Genomic DNA, 14,256 nt, shown 5'->3' with positions numbered 1-14,256 from the left:
ATATATATGTATGTATAAATTGAATATGAATTATATACAATTTGACATTGTTCTCTCTTCTGTCTGCCCTTATCAGTCTTATTTTAAAAAGCTGTGATAACACTATCATGGATTTTTTTCTTTTATTATTTAAGCAAATAGGGATAGGCATAAAGTATTTGTGGTACTCTCCCATTCACTGCGCTCAAAGTTAACCCAACAATGACGACTGCTGAGAAACTCGGAAATTTGAAAAGGGTCCATTGCTTTTCATGCATATAATTTAAGTCAAAATTTTTCACTCTCTTGTGATTTCTTTTTCAAATATTTCTTAAATGATGTTTAACAGAACAAGGAGTTTTTCACAGTATGTCTGATAATATCCTTCTTCTGGAGAAAGTCTTATTTATTTTATTTTGGCTAGAATAAAAAGTTTTAATTAAAAGAAAAAACATTTTAAGTTCAATATTTTTAGCCCCTTTAAGCAATATTTTAAGTTGAATACTAGTATCTTGATAAATATCAAGTAAAATATTACGTACTGTCATCATGGCAAAGTTGGCAAAAGAAATCAGTTATAAGTAATTAGTTATTAAAACTATTATGTTTATAAATGTGTTGCAAAAACAGATATTGGGGAAAAATATACAGGGGTGGCTAATAGTTTAGGAGGGCTAATAATTCTGACTTCAACTGTATATTATCATACATGACAGCTACATCCTTAATTTCCAATGCCTATATATGTGTGTGTGCATGTGGCAGGAATATGCAAGCAACCTAGTCCTTCTACCTGCCCAAAGAAGGGAGCGTTCTTAGGAAGCACTTGACATTTCACACATTCCACACATTCCCCAAATAGAGTAAGGAGTTGGCTGAAACCATCCCTCCTCCTGTTGAAGAGCAACTCCTCCAATAACAGGATGTGCAAGTCGCTCAAAACACAGTGAAGGCCGCAGTGGGCTTTCATACAACTGTACTGAAACAATAGCCCAACGATGGTAACAAGAAAACAAAATGCCACTCGCGTTCGAATTGGACAAAAAAGCAGGCCTATTTTCATCCCTGCTCTCCTTGAGGGACAATTAGAGGCAGAATGAAAATAGAAGAGCATTGTCTCGAGTGCACTAACTATATCGATTTAGGAAATGCTGAAATAAGAGTTATGTTTCCAGGGCAGATCTGGATGGTGTGTGAATGCTCACCTCCAATGGCGTTACATCTGGACGTGATTTCCCACAGCACTAGAGCCATGGAGTAGACATCGGTTTGCTTGAAGGACTCAATGTTTTCAAGGTTGATCCTCGATTCCAGCACCTCTGGAGCCATGTACCGGGCTGTACCCACCTGACAATCACACACACAAAATAATTGTTTCAATTTTTATACACTTTAAATTTGTATTTGGACTGATGATATGACAACATAATGATTTCAATAATTATTTTTGAAATAATATCAGTATAACTATTGTTGTAAATATATTAGTTATTGATTAATAACTTAATAATAACTACTTGTATGAGTAACTACTACTGCTAAAAATAATAAACTTATAAAAAAATATACATTATGTTAAAATTCAAAATATCAACAACATAAATCCAAAGAAACATTTTAATAATTTGAAACATAATATGGTAAAAAAAAAAGAAAACTAATAATAATAATATATACATATACAGTAAAGCCTAAAATTATTTGACAGTATAAAAAACAGGGATCCAGTGGCCCAGCCAGAGTCCTGACTTAAATCTAATTGAGAATCTTTGGAGGAAGCTAAAGATAAGGGGGGTGACAAGAAGATCTTCCAACCTGAAAGAGTTGAAGCTCAATGCTAAAGATGAATTGCCAAAAATATCCGTGGATACATGCAAAAAGCTGGTCAGCAAATATAGCAAGTGTTAAATTGTATTTGATTTTGGCCAACTCCTTACTCTTGTACAATGTTTTACTATCTTTTGGGAGAGGTCTGTGTCATGTCATTTCCACTCAAAAAGAAGCTTGCTTGTTGAATACAAGTAACATTAAATATATACACTCACTGATTACTTTATTAGGTACACCTGTCCAACTGCTCATTAACGCAAATTTATAATCAGCCAATCACATGGCAGCAACTCATTGCATTTAGGCATGTAAACATGGTCAAGATGATCTGCTGCAGTTCAATTAGAGCATCAGAATGAGGAAGAAAGATAATTTAAGTGACTTTAAGCATGCAATGGTTGTTGGTGCCAGAGAGGTTGGTCTGAGTATTTCAGAAACTGTTGATCTACTGGGATTTGCATGCACAACCATCTCTAGGGTTTAAAGAGAATGGTCCGAAAATATCCAGTTCTGTGGGCACAAATACCTCGTTGATGCCAGAGGTCAGAGAAAAATGGCCAGACTGGTTCGAGCTGATAGACAGCAGAAACTCAAATAACCACTCGTTATAACCGAGGTATGTAAAAGAGCAGTGATTTTCTCTCAGTTCCCTCACTTCCCTCATCATTATTCAGCACAATTATCCCATCTTTCATATTTCAAGCTGTTTTGAGAGAACCAAGCTAATCTTTTTTTTTTTTACTACTTTATCTTTAAAACAAGCAGAGCTTCACCTCATTATATTACCTCACTTCAGGAGTACAAAAGATCACACCAATGAACCAACAAAACTGAAAGGTGATAAATTAAACAGTCCAAACTCCCTTTGAATGGTTTTAGGGTTTCGAATGTTGACACGCATCAAAGACAAGGAGGAACAGAGTCAGGTGATTGTTAGTTCATTCATTACTGATTCACTCAACACCTCTTGTCTTTTCATTTTCAGCCTGTGAATCATATATCTGAGCAGGCAGTTAAACAAAGGCCTGTGGGCATGCATACATGTGCGCTCACACACACACACACACATCTGCAAATGAAGAGATGCCTGAGGGACTTTCCCTGTGAGTTATGACATGACGTTTGCGCCGCTGTAAACCTGTATACTATATACACATGCAAAATACACCAACGCTTTTCTTGACATCTACAAAACTGTCAAAGCGTGGGAATCTGAGCAGCCATTTACTGCACTGGGCTTGATGAAAAAATGTAGTTAAGTTGCTTCAGGTGGTCTAATCAAAGAATGAGATAAAAAAAATTAAAAGAAAAAAATATGTAAAAAAATTGAGAAAATAAAATACTTTATAAATAAATAAATAATTAAAAATGAAAATAAACAAACAAATAAATGTTACCTTTTGTTTTCGTGTTAATTTTAGTCAGTGTTGTATTAATGAAGTTTAGGACTTTATCATTATTTAAGTGTTTTTTATTCATATTTTCGTTTTATTTTAAGTTAAACTACATGTAAATGAGATATTTCTAGCAATAACTAGCAACTCGATTAAATAAAATAAAGTAAAAGTGTATTATAAATATTTTATCTCTTTGTTTCATTTCAATGTATAAGGTTTTAGTACTAGCATTTTCTGCAATCATTATTATTATATTTATTTGATTACTTGTTTAATGTGCCTATGGTCTTCATTACTTTAACATTTCTCATTAAAAAAATCGGTTTGAATCAGATGTTTTCTTTAAGCACCCACTGTATTGGGTTTTCTTTCCACTGTATTGCTGATTTTGCATACTATATCAAGTAAATCTGAAATAATTAAAGTAAAATACTTTTAAAGACCAGTATCATAATAACAACTTTATATGAATGTTACAGGGCTGTTTGTTTGATTGCATCACCTTCACTTTATTTTCTTTATATCTTTATTATTCTTTTAATTATATTTTTTTGTGTTCAGTGTCAGAATTCTAGCCTGTATTGGGCTGAACAAGTGCATTGAAGTCAGGTTGAATGTGAAGTGAATATGTGATGTAATGATCATCACTGAGAGAAAATCTGTATCTGCATTTGTTAAATCTTTAATCTGAGGTAATTAGTCTACCTTTATTACTGTGTAATTCCATACAAAGTGTGAAGTGTGTAGCCTCCCGTCACATGACTCGTGGTTCGCTTATGTTTAAATTATTCAACTCACAGCATCTTCACTATTTTATAAAAAAAAAATACAAATTTCTCATTAGAAAAATCATTTTGAATCAGATCTTTTCTTTAAGCGCCCAAGTGTTCCACATATTGCTTATTTTATATACTATATCCATTAAATCTGACGTAATTAAACATATACAGATGAAGTCAAAATTATTAGCCCTCCTGTGAGTTTTTTTTTCTTTTCCAAATATTTCCCAAATGATGTTTAACAGAGCAAAGAAATTTTCACAGTATGTCTGATAATATTTTTTCTTCTGGAGAAAGTCTTATTTGTATTATTTCGGCTAGAATAAAAACAGTTTTTAATTTTTAAAAAACATTTTAAGGTCAATATTATTAGCCGCTTTAAGCAATATTTGTTTTAGATTGTCTACAGAACAAACCATTGTTATACAATGAATTAGCTTATTAACCCAACTTGCCTAATTAACCTAATTAACCCTTTAAATGTCACTTTAAGCTGAATACTAGTATCTTAAAAAAATCTATAAAAATTTTATGCACTGTCATCATGGCAAGGATAAAAGAAATCAGTTATTAGTAATTAGTTATTAAAAATATTATGTTTAAAAATGGGTTGAAATATGAAGGGAGGAGGGTCAATAATTCAACTGTATACAATAAATGCCTTATTTATAACAATAGCTGAAGTCTGCATGATTCTGATACACAAATGCATTGATGAAGATAAACTGTCATTGCACGCCCCACCTGTCCACTGTTGGCCAGTTCATCCACCGACAGCGAGTTGTCCAGACGGAGCCCGAGCCCGAAGTCACAGAGACAACAAGTCAGGTCGTTCTTCACCAGGATGTTGGAACTCTTGAGGTCCCGGTGGACGATGGGCACTTTGGGTCTGCCACAGGGGGTGTGGTCACTATGCAAATGAGCCACGCCCCTCGCCAGGGATCCACCAAGCAGCCGCAGATCTTCCCAGCTGAGCAAGTGGCGCGTCAGGTACTCCTGCAGGTTCCCTCGTGGGTGAAACGCTGTGATCAGCCAGTACTGTTTCTCCACCTTGCGCTCCTCAGCTGTAAGGAAGTGCAGGATGTTCTCGTGCTTCAGGTCGATGTCCTGAAAGATGTCCTTTTCGTTCTTCCAGGATGCGTACTCTTCGTAGGGGAAGATCTTCACTGCCACTGTCTCGAACTGCTCTGAGGGGCTCTGTCTCAGCTTGGCTTTGTACACCTCAGCGAAGCGGCCCTTGCCCACCTGCAAGGGGTGGAAGAAGCAATTCATTACTGACACGCAAGTGAATGTACAGATACTAAGTGAATGTTTTACATAGTTAAATGTGTTTGCCTGAAATAAATTACAGGTTTAAATTGTACTTAAGTGTTAAAGTAAAAGAATGGCAAAAATAAAAATGTTTTGGATATTGGAAAAAACTGACATTGCGATATTTTCTACAATATTTATTGCAATATTGAGTATAACTTCACCAGATGAAATGAATAGGTCTATTTGGAAACAATTCATCATTTTAGATACATTGGAAAGATTTTTTTAAGGGAGAGCATTATATTTTACTGGTATATTTTATGTTGTATATTATACAATATATAATATACCAATCACAATCATTGATAAAAACAGTAAAGCAATGATACTGTACAAATAAAATGCACAGTGCTTTATGATTTTCTGGACATCTAGCAATATTCAGATTTAAAAATAACACTGTATAGTTTTCATCGTATATTTACATAAATTACAATTAAACATTTCTTTAAGTTAGAAACGTAATTTCTTATGCTTGGATACTTCAAACTGACTTTTAAAAAAGGCTCACAGTCGCAGGCCCTTAAAACGCACATAAATAATGACTGCTTTGTTATTGCAATGTTTAACTATAAAGTTACCAAATCATTAGTGTTTTCAAATATAGCTCCGGGTCAATAATAATACCAGTTAAACATTGCAGATTTTGCAATGCGACTATTGCAGATGCGCATATTGCGATATCGATGCTGAAACTATTTATTTTGCAGCTCTAGTGTAGTAGTTCACAGAATAACACGAAACCAAATAATAATATGTATCAAAAAATGAACAAATAATAACTACAAAAATGCTAAACTTTTACTACTTTGACTTTGTTGTAGTTTCATTTAGTTTAATGTAAAACTAAAACAGCTAAAGCTACAAAAAACAGACATTAAACGCATATCTATAGCTTAAATAATGCATGCAAATTTGAATACTTAATATTATTGAATATGGATAAGACTAAGGAAATGTAATTTAAATGCAAACGATACTTTTAGATTTGAATAAAATTGTATGGAATAAAAAAGTATATTTTATTTCCAGAATTGTATACACGCAAATAAACAGGCAGTCAGTTTGTAACTGTGTTATGTAACTGATGTTGATGGCATAATCGTGTATAAAAATGTAACTAAATAAAGAAAAACTCCTAACTATACTTTTATAAACTTATAATATATACTAAATATACTTTATAAACTCATAAAAAATACTTTAAAACCCATTTAATTCTTTTTTCTGGAAACTTTGTTGGATTTTATGAAAAATTAGATCGCTTTGATTAAAATATATCAATCTCACTTGACTAGATAAACTTATGTACTTCCAGTTTGTGGGAATTTATTAACTGTGGTATTCCCCATCACCTCAATTAAAAACAACTGACCAAATGAAATTAGTTATTAAAGGTCCCATTACATATTGTGAGATGTGCCTTTTTTATTTAATGTTTGATATAATCTCAACTGAAACAGAGAGCCCCTTCATACACTCGGCGCAATAAGGTGCAAGACATGTTTGGTGCGATTTTTTGCTATTTTCAGACCAGCGCAACCCTTCACATTGTGCGCCACGCTGTTTAAATTGCAATTAATAAATGTACTAAGCCGAAAAGAAAATGAATGAATGAATGAATGAATGAATGAATAAATAAAGACAAACTGCAAGCATTGGATGTTGATACTTGTGTACTGTTTTTTGTTACTGTTTCGGAGCACACTAGCGTATAGATACACTTAAAAAACTGACTTTTAATTTCACAGGAACTTTGTGAAAGTTTGTACAATAATAAGGTGTCTCCTGACCTGCAGGTCAAGCTCGATGGGCAGCGGATCCATGTTGTGGTTGATGTTGTTGGCATGTGTGGAGCTGCTGTCGGAGCGGTCGTCATCCATCATGATCGCGCAGGCGTCACTGCAGTCCAGAGGGCCTTTGGGACCCTTGTGTTTGGAAGGCTTCTTGGTCTCCCACTCGTTGAGTTTTCTGCGGCGGTACATGCGATACCAGTAGAAGGAGGCGATGACCAACACAGCCAGAACCAGCAGAGGCAGAAGACTGACCAGGATCACCAACACCACCTGGTTATTGGTGGGAACTTTATCAATCGGAGAGAAAGCAGGGGGGTGTTAGCATTTACCTTTACACACACAACAAGATAATTGCATATAATAAAAACTATTTCTATTTATAGTTAACAATACAGTCTATAAGAAGAAAAGGTTCTTATTGTACACACAACACAGATTTTAAATGCTAAGAAAAAAAATGCTCCACCAGATGTTGTCCTGGTTATATTAATATCTAGCTTTCCAAGCTGTTGTCTTTAGAAGCTAATGCTTGAGAGTTTACCTCAGTCAAACTGTTTCAGTTCAGTTGGGTTAAACAATGCAATCTTACTGGGAATAGTAATTAAAAAAACACATATTTAAAATACAGTAAGAACTTGTCATAGATATATACACTAGATATCGCATATGGACCCAAAGCATGCATCAATAAAGCCGGCACATTTGTACAGTACTTCCAGGACAAATGTCATTCAGCTGCACTAGTCAAGACTAAAGCCAATGTGAAGATGCTGGACTTTAGCGCTATGTACGGGTGTAGTAATGAGCAAACAAATAAAAAAAACAAAGCACAGAGCCAGAACATTTAATAGGTAAGATTGAATATTTCAGGTTTTTGTATCTTACGAACTTTTGTGCTCAACAAGTATTGATGATATACAGTCACTTACTGCATTCACCATAAGGAAAAGTAGCACCAACTTTCACAAAATACCATGCTTATGTTAGTTTTGGTGAATAAAATAAGCAAACAATGTAAATAATATATGCTACGGTGCAAGAAACTTGTATTATTGTCAGCTAAGGGAATGAGTCGTTCATAACGGAGATTCCTCTGTTAGAATGAGAAGTGAAAGCAAGAGAGGGGGTGTGTTTCAAGACACGGGTTAGATCAAATTAAACAGAGAAGGAGTAAAATACATTATTACAATTGTCAGCAATGCCCGTGCGATCCCTTATCCATTGATGTAGAAAAGTGATGTAAAATTATAATTTTTATAATTAAAAAAAATATTTGCATACTGACACTCCCGATCATAGATATATGTATACATGTGGATATATATATATATATATATATATATATATATATATATATATATATATATATATATATATATATATATATATCTGTGGCTCTGGATGGCCTCTCCTCCACTGCATCTTGGTCCCACATTCATTTCAAAGGAGCTCTACCCTACACTAAAATGGCGGCTCAATTCACGCATTCCTTCCAATAGACAACAAGAGCGTAGGCGACATCTAATGTAAATATCTATGAGAATTTGTAATATTTATCAATTTAATTTCATGTCATCTAAAAATACTACATCTAATAAACATAAATACATCTAAAAAATTGTTGTTTTGAAACAAATGTGTATTTAAATAGTAAAATAATAATGTATTTAATAATATTAAAACAATCATTTTATAATTTTGATCTAATTAAAATGAGGCTAAACATTGCACTTTTACAGGGAATATTAATAAGCTTAAATAACTACATAAATTCATGGTGTTCCATAACAACAGATATAACAACATTTTATAACATTTGCAAATTTATTGCAAAAATGCAAATAAATTGGGCAAACTATCCTTTTAAATCTTTTAATAAGTCATGTAATAATTATAATAAAAGAAAACTATTAAATGCACCACTGACTTTAAAAAAAATAACATTTATTCATTTTCTTTTTGGCTAAGTCCCTTTATTAATCTGGTGTCGACACAGCGGATTGAACTTCCAACTTATCCAGCATTTGTTTTATGCAGCGGATGCCCTTCCAACTGCAACCCATCACTGGGAAACATCCACACACACACACACACACGCACACACGCACACACGCACACACACACAACGGGCAATTTACCCAATTCACCTGTACCACATGTCTCTGGACTCTGATCTTAGAGCACCCAGAGGACACACACACGAACACGGGGAGAACATGCAAGCTACACACAGATACGCCAACTGGCCCAGCCCGAGGCTCAAACCAGCGACCTTCTTGCTGTGAGGTGATCGTGCTACCCACTGCGCCACAGTGACACCATTTTATTACATTTTAAAAAACTTATTACACAACAAATTACAAGATCTAAAGTGATTGTTCGTCCAAAAATTAAAACTGATTCAACGTTTACTTTATTTATAACCTTTCTTTCTGCTAAACCAAAAAGAAGATATTCTGAAGAATGTTGTAAACCAGTAAGTGGCATCCATAGTATAAAAAAAATATATACAATTAAAATCAATGGCTACCAGTTTCTCAATTGACTTTCTTCAAAATATCTTCTTTTGTGCACATCATAAAAAAGAAACTCAAACAGCACTACAACAAGTTGAGTCGGCAGTAACAGGCTTTTCATCTTTTTGTGTGCTATCTATATTTTCATATAGACAAATAAACAGTTTGATGAATCTCAATGCATAATTTAACACTTCTTTTATTCAATTCAACTGTGACGCGATCTACATCTCTAATAAGATGCGTTGAGAATATTGTACTCTAACAGGATCAAATTGACAGTCATTTAAGCACAAAAGCACAAAATATTCATATTTATACAACAGTTCTGTCTGGTTCTTGAATCTGATTGGCTGATAGGCGTGCAATATTCTGCAAATAACAGCACTCGTCCAGCCTCTTATCCCTTCACCCTGGCGTATCATTCCGCCCACATAAAAAGACAAGCAGAGGAAACTCTACAGTTTGACAAATATTGCTGCTGTTGGACAACATAATGTACTTTCGAGGCTTTTTAAGGCAAGAATGTAGTTGTTTAGTTCACAACTATGCAGTTTATTTATAAGGATAGTGCCTATTTTAAAATATTTATAATTTCTAAGTATTGGATTCAGTGCAGCGGCTGCCATCAGCCTGTCTGAGCAGACCAAAGAACATGACGGTTGACGTTCCGCCACAAGATGGCAACAGAGACCGCATAATAAGTCCTTAACGAAGGAAAACAGTATTTTCTCAGTGTAAATTTTAAACTACATCTGAACAAATCAATATGAATGAGGTAAGTGACCTTATAAGTCAATCTCTCTCTTTTGTATTGCTGTATTTATACCACAGAAACTGGTAGTGTTTGCTTAGGTTAGGCTTTTTCAGGGTTAATTATTGTGAAATCCTGATTGCAACAGAGAAATACTAGGAAATTTCAGTAGACTGATGGCAGTTCAGCCTTATAATCTTAAAATGTGAGCAAAATCACACTTTAGGCATTACGCTAGAGTATCATTCAAATACTAGCTCTAAAGTGATGTTGGTAAGGTAGCAATGGCTTCTTCTTGTTCTGACGTCAGCTACAGCTGTGAATGAAAGGCAGAAAAAAGTAGTTTCTCATACAAAAGGGTTTTTAGACTCTCAGTGTGTGATTTTCTTTTTTATACACACGATTATGCCATCAAACTGTTTAATAAATGCAATACCACATTCGTAGGATTGTTATGTGGCTGTATTTCATCACTGATGGGGGCACAAAGGCCCGAGGCCCGATATACAGCCACATTGCACTGCTACTCGTGTGATATTGCTCAAATATATACTGTAAAAAATACTAAAATCCACACAATTCTTTTATGTTGTCCCAACACAAATTGATAAAGTTAACTTAATAATTTTTACAAAGTGGATTGAAGTTAAAACAATTAAGTTGTCCCCTCTTAAAAAACTTAAGAATCGTGTTTTCAACTCATTTTAAATAAGTAGTTTGAACAAGCAGCAAGAGTCAGTTTTGAGTGTAGCAGGCACAACCATCCAGTCACCAAGTCCCCAGTTTGCCCAAACTCCTAATCATTAACTCAGTATGTGAGCAGTTTTTCCAGCACGAGTGAAGCTCGCACAGTGCTCGCCTGTTCTGCCACAGGGAAAGTTTACCCTGCTATATGCCGTGCTCCTGCCAGCCTGAGGATTGGCTGCAGGTTCAATCCAGAGACAAAGCGAGACCTGCCAACTACGTGGGCAGAGAGTGGAGTCAGTGTTTGGTCTGTCTGCATTCTTCCATCAAACACACAGACACGCCTTATCATTGAGACGCAGACATGAAACCAGCAGAAATGGATACATGACACTGCGAGAGAAAACGTCAATAAATGCCAAATCATTTGGCAGACACAACAGTCGACAAACATGTCCGTGAAGTGCAGACGAAAAACACTCTCAACCTTTCACATGCAGCAGCAGAAAGCTGTTCTCCGGCCAAATTAAAGACTGTATAAACATCCATGAAATGATGGTGCCCTTTCCAGCTTCTCAATAACATTATCATCTAATATGAGGCTTTGCTGTTAAAGAGACCCTTGATTATGATTTCACTTTTTAAACTGTAGATAGTGTGTGATGTTGCTGTTTGAGAGTAAACAGCATTTGCAAAGTTATTATGCTTAAAGGTCAACGCAAAGAAAGAGTATTTTTTCAAGACAAAAACCTGCAGGTGAATTGGGCAAAATAATATAATATAATATAATGAATAAAATAATAAAATAAATATATGCATATATAATAATACAATTTCTTACAGCATTAAAACTCAAATGTATTGGGTAAAAAAGTTATATAATATCACCATACTCCACCAGGTTAATTGATTACAATAAGCAAATAATTTTACAAATGATATAATAATATAAATGCTAAACTATAAGGTAATATAAATAATTACCTAAATATGTAAATGAGGCAATATATATGTTTGATCCAACGGCTTGTAAAAATGGGATTTTCAGGAATCTTTTTTTTAATCAATCTTTTAGTTTGTCAAAAATACATTATCAAGTTTTTTTAGAAAACAAAATTATAATTAAAAAATTAGTAAAATGACTAAAATTGAAAAATGAGTCTTCTTTTTAAACTTTGTCTTTAGAACTCCTATGTACAGCACTTTGGTCAACTTTGAATGTTTTTAAATCTGCTTTATAAATAATTATTTTATTGCATTTCCAAAAAAATTGTGTTTTTTTTAACCATTTTGGCCACACAAGTCTCACAGTTAAACGTCTGAAGGATGTTGTTTGTTAGCAGGTGGCATTACACAATAAACGATAGATCATAATATGATCATGTATGAATGCATGAATATAGCCCTCTAAAGACCTTCAGAATATGAATAAACTGAAGTTTACAGATTGTAAATGCTACTAAACTAGAGATTTATAGAAGATGACCTTAAAATAATGTATTGGCATTGAAACTGGAACTTTTGGAATTCATTTTCACATTAATCCAAAAATGAACACTTAAAAAAGATGAACTATATGAAAAATGTCAAAACTGACAGGTGCATGAAAAAAATGTCTTGCCTTAAAAGTCTACAACGGCTGGCATTGAGCTTTTTCATGGGTTTGTGACATCACAACCCCCAACATTTACTTAAACTGTACACCCGGTTATAATAATATATTTCAAAGTGAACTAGGTGGTTAGTGTTCTATCAGATAAGAAACCATTTATGGTAACTTTATTGACATTTATTTAAATAAAACTATTATATTTAAGTCATAAAAGTAACTCAGTAACTCATAAAATGAGTGTCCAATAAAGAGTTTACCAATCAGAACACACTGGGGCAGCTGACTAATGAGAGCTCATTGTGTATTTCTAATTCAGAAGTTTCCTAGAACCGGGAATTCAACAGACCATTTTAGGACAAAGGAAACAGCAGTGTAGAATAAAAATGTGAGAAATAATGTGATTTAAAGAAAAATAAAGTACAAACATGTTACAATGAACGCCAATTACAGTCCACCCCCAAGCCTTCAAAAATAGCTGATTGACCACTCATTTGCATGCATCACTGTACTTCATGCCAAGGTCTTAACAAGAATCAAGTGGATTACGCATTCCAAAACCTCAGACTCACAAGTTCATCTATTAAAACTTTAATGCTTCTAGCTGGTGGTGGGGACGACAACAGACATGTTTCTCATTAGCGCACACTCATTAGTGAGTGCGCTACTACCATTGCTTCTATACTGGAAAAATATTCATTAATGATGCAGCGTTTATTGATATAGCGAGTTTAATTTGATATTATTGGACAATATTGGATAATTAAAGGGATAGTTCACAAACAAACAAAAAAAGTCATCATTTACTCACCCTTTACCTGTTTAAAACCTTAAAATCTGTTGAACACAAAAGAAGAAATTCTGAAAAATTTTCCAAACCTGTAACCATTGACTTCCATAGTATTTGCTTTTCCTTCCATGGAAGTCAACGGTTAAAGATTTTCAAGTTTGTTTTAAAAATATCTTCTAGCAGAGTGTTTAGCAGAGGAAAGATTTAGAATCACCTTAGAGTGAGAAAATAGTGAGTAAATTCTCATTTGTAAGTGAACTATCCCTTTAATGTGGTCATTTCAACAGAGAATGGCTTAAGTCAGCGGTTCTCAAATGGAGGTCGCGACATGACCGAGGGTCACGTGATGATTTCCAAAAGTCAAATAAATTTTGGGCCCCATTTACACTAACACGTTTTCATTTTAAAACAGCGTTTTAGGACAAAAATGATCCACATCCACAGTGGCGTTTTATCTAACTTTTCTGAACACCTCTCAGTCCACACTACACTGCTGAAAACGCACATCACGTGACCATACACACACTCTGGCATGTGCTGAAAGCCGCTTCAGTGTATTCTCGCATCTGAAAACAATCAGCGGGAGCTTTGAGCACACCTGTCGGCACAACATCAGCCAGGTAATCCTGAATCTTCCGGTGGATCTCATCTCTCTGCAGTTGTTAGTCATGATCTATAATTTATCTTGTGTAGACCTACAGTATATCAAACGACTCATTTCTTGAATCTATTAGCCTACTTTTTCTCAGGTATAACGTGAACTGGCTGAGGGAAAAGATAAGTTAATATACCTATTAATTTATGTAAC

General features: G+C 34.4%; 1 protein-coding gene across 1 annotated transcript in view; it reads right to left on the bottom strand.

Moving 5' to 3' along the window:
- The window catches only part of tgfbr2b (transforming growth factor beta receptor 2b), a 62,550-nt gene that overhangs the window by 15,648 nt on the left and 32,646 nt on the right, over positions 1 to 14,256 (bottom strand). The window contains exons 4-6 of the mRNA XM_056474663.1: positions 7,093 to 7,382; positions 4,730 to 5,230; positions 1,185 to 1,326 (exon numbers count right to left, since the gene is read on the bottom strand). Of these exons, the coding sequence (XP_056330638.1) occupies positions 1,185 to 1,326; positions 4,730 to 5,230; positions 7,093 to 7,382 (933 nt within the window). The remainder of the gene's footprint in view (positions 1 to 1,184; positions 1,327 to 4,729; positions 5,231 to 7,092; positions 7,383 to 14,256) is intronic.

This window comes from Danio aesculapii, chromosome 16 (assembly GCF_903798145.1).
Source record: "Danio aesculapii chromosome 16, fDanAes4.1, whole genome shotgun sequence".
NCBI lineage: Eukaryota > Metazoa > Chordata > Actinopteri > Cypriniformes > Danionidae > Danio > Danio aesculapii.
Note: the sequence above shows the minus strand (reverse complement) of the source record. Positions and strands in the feature narration are given on the sequence as shown.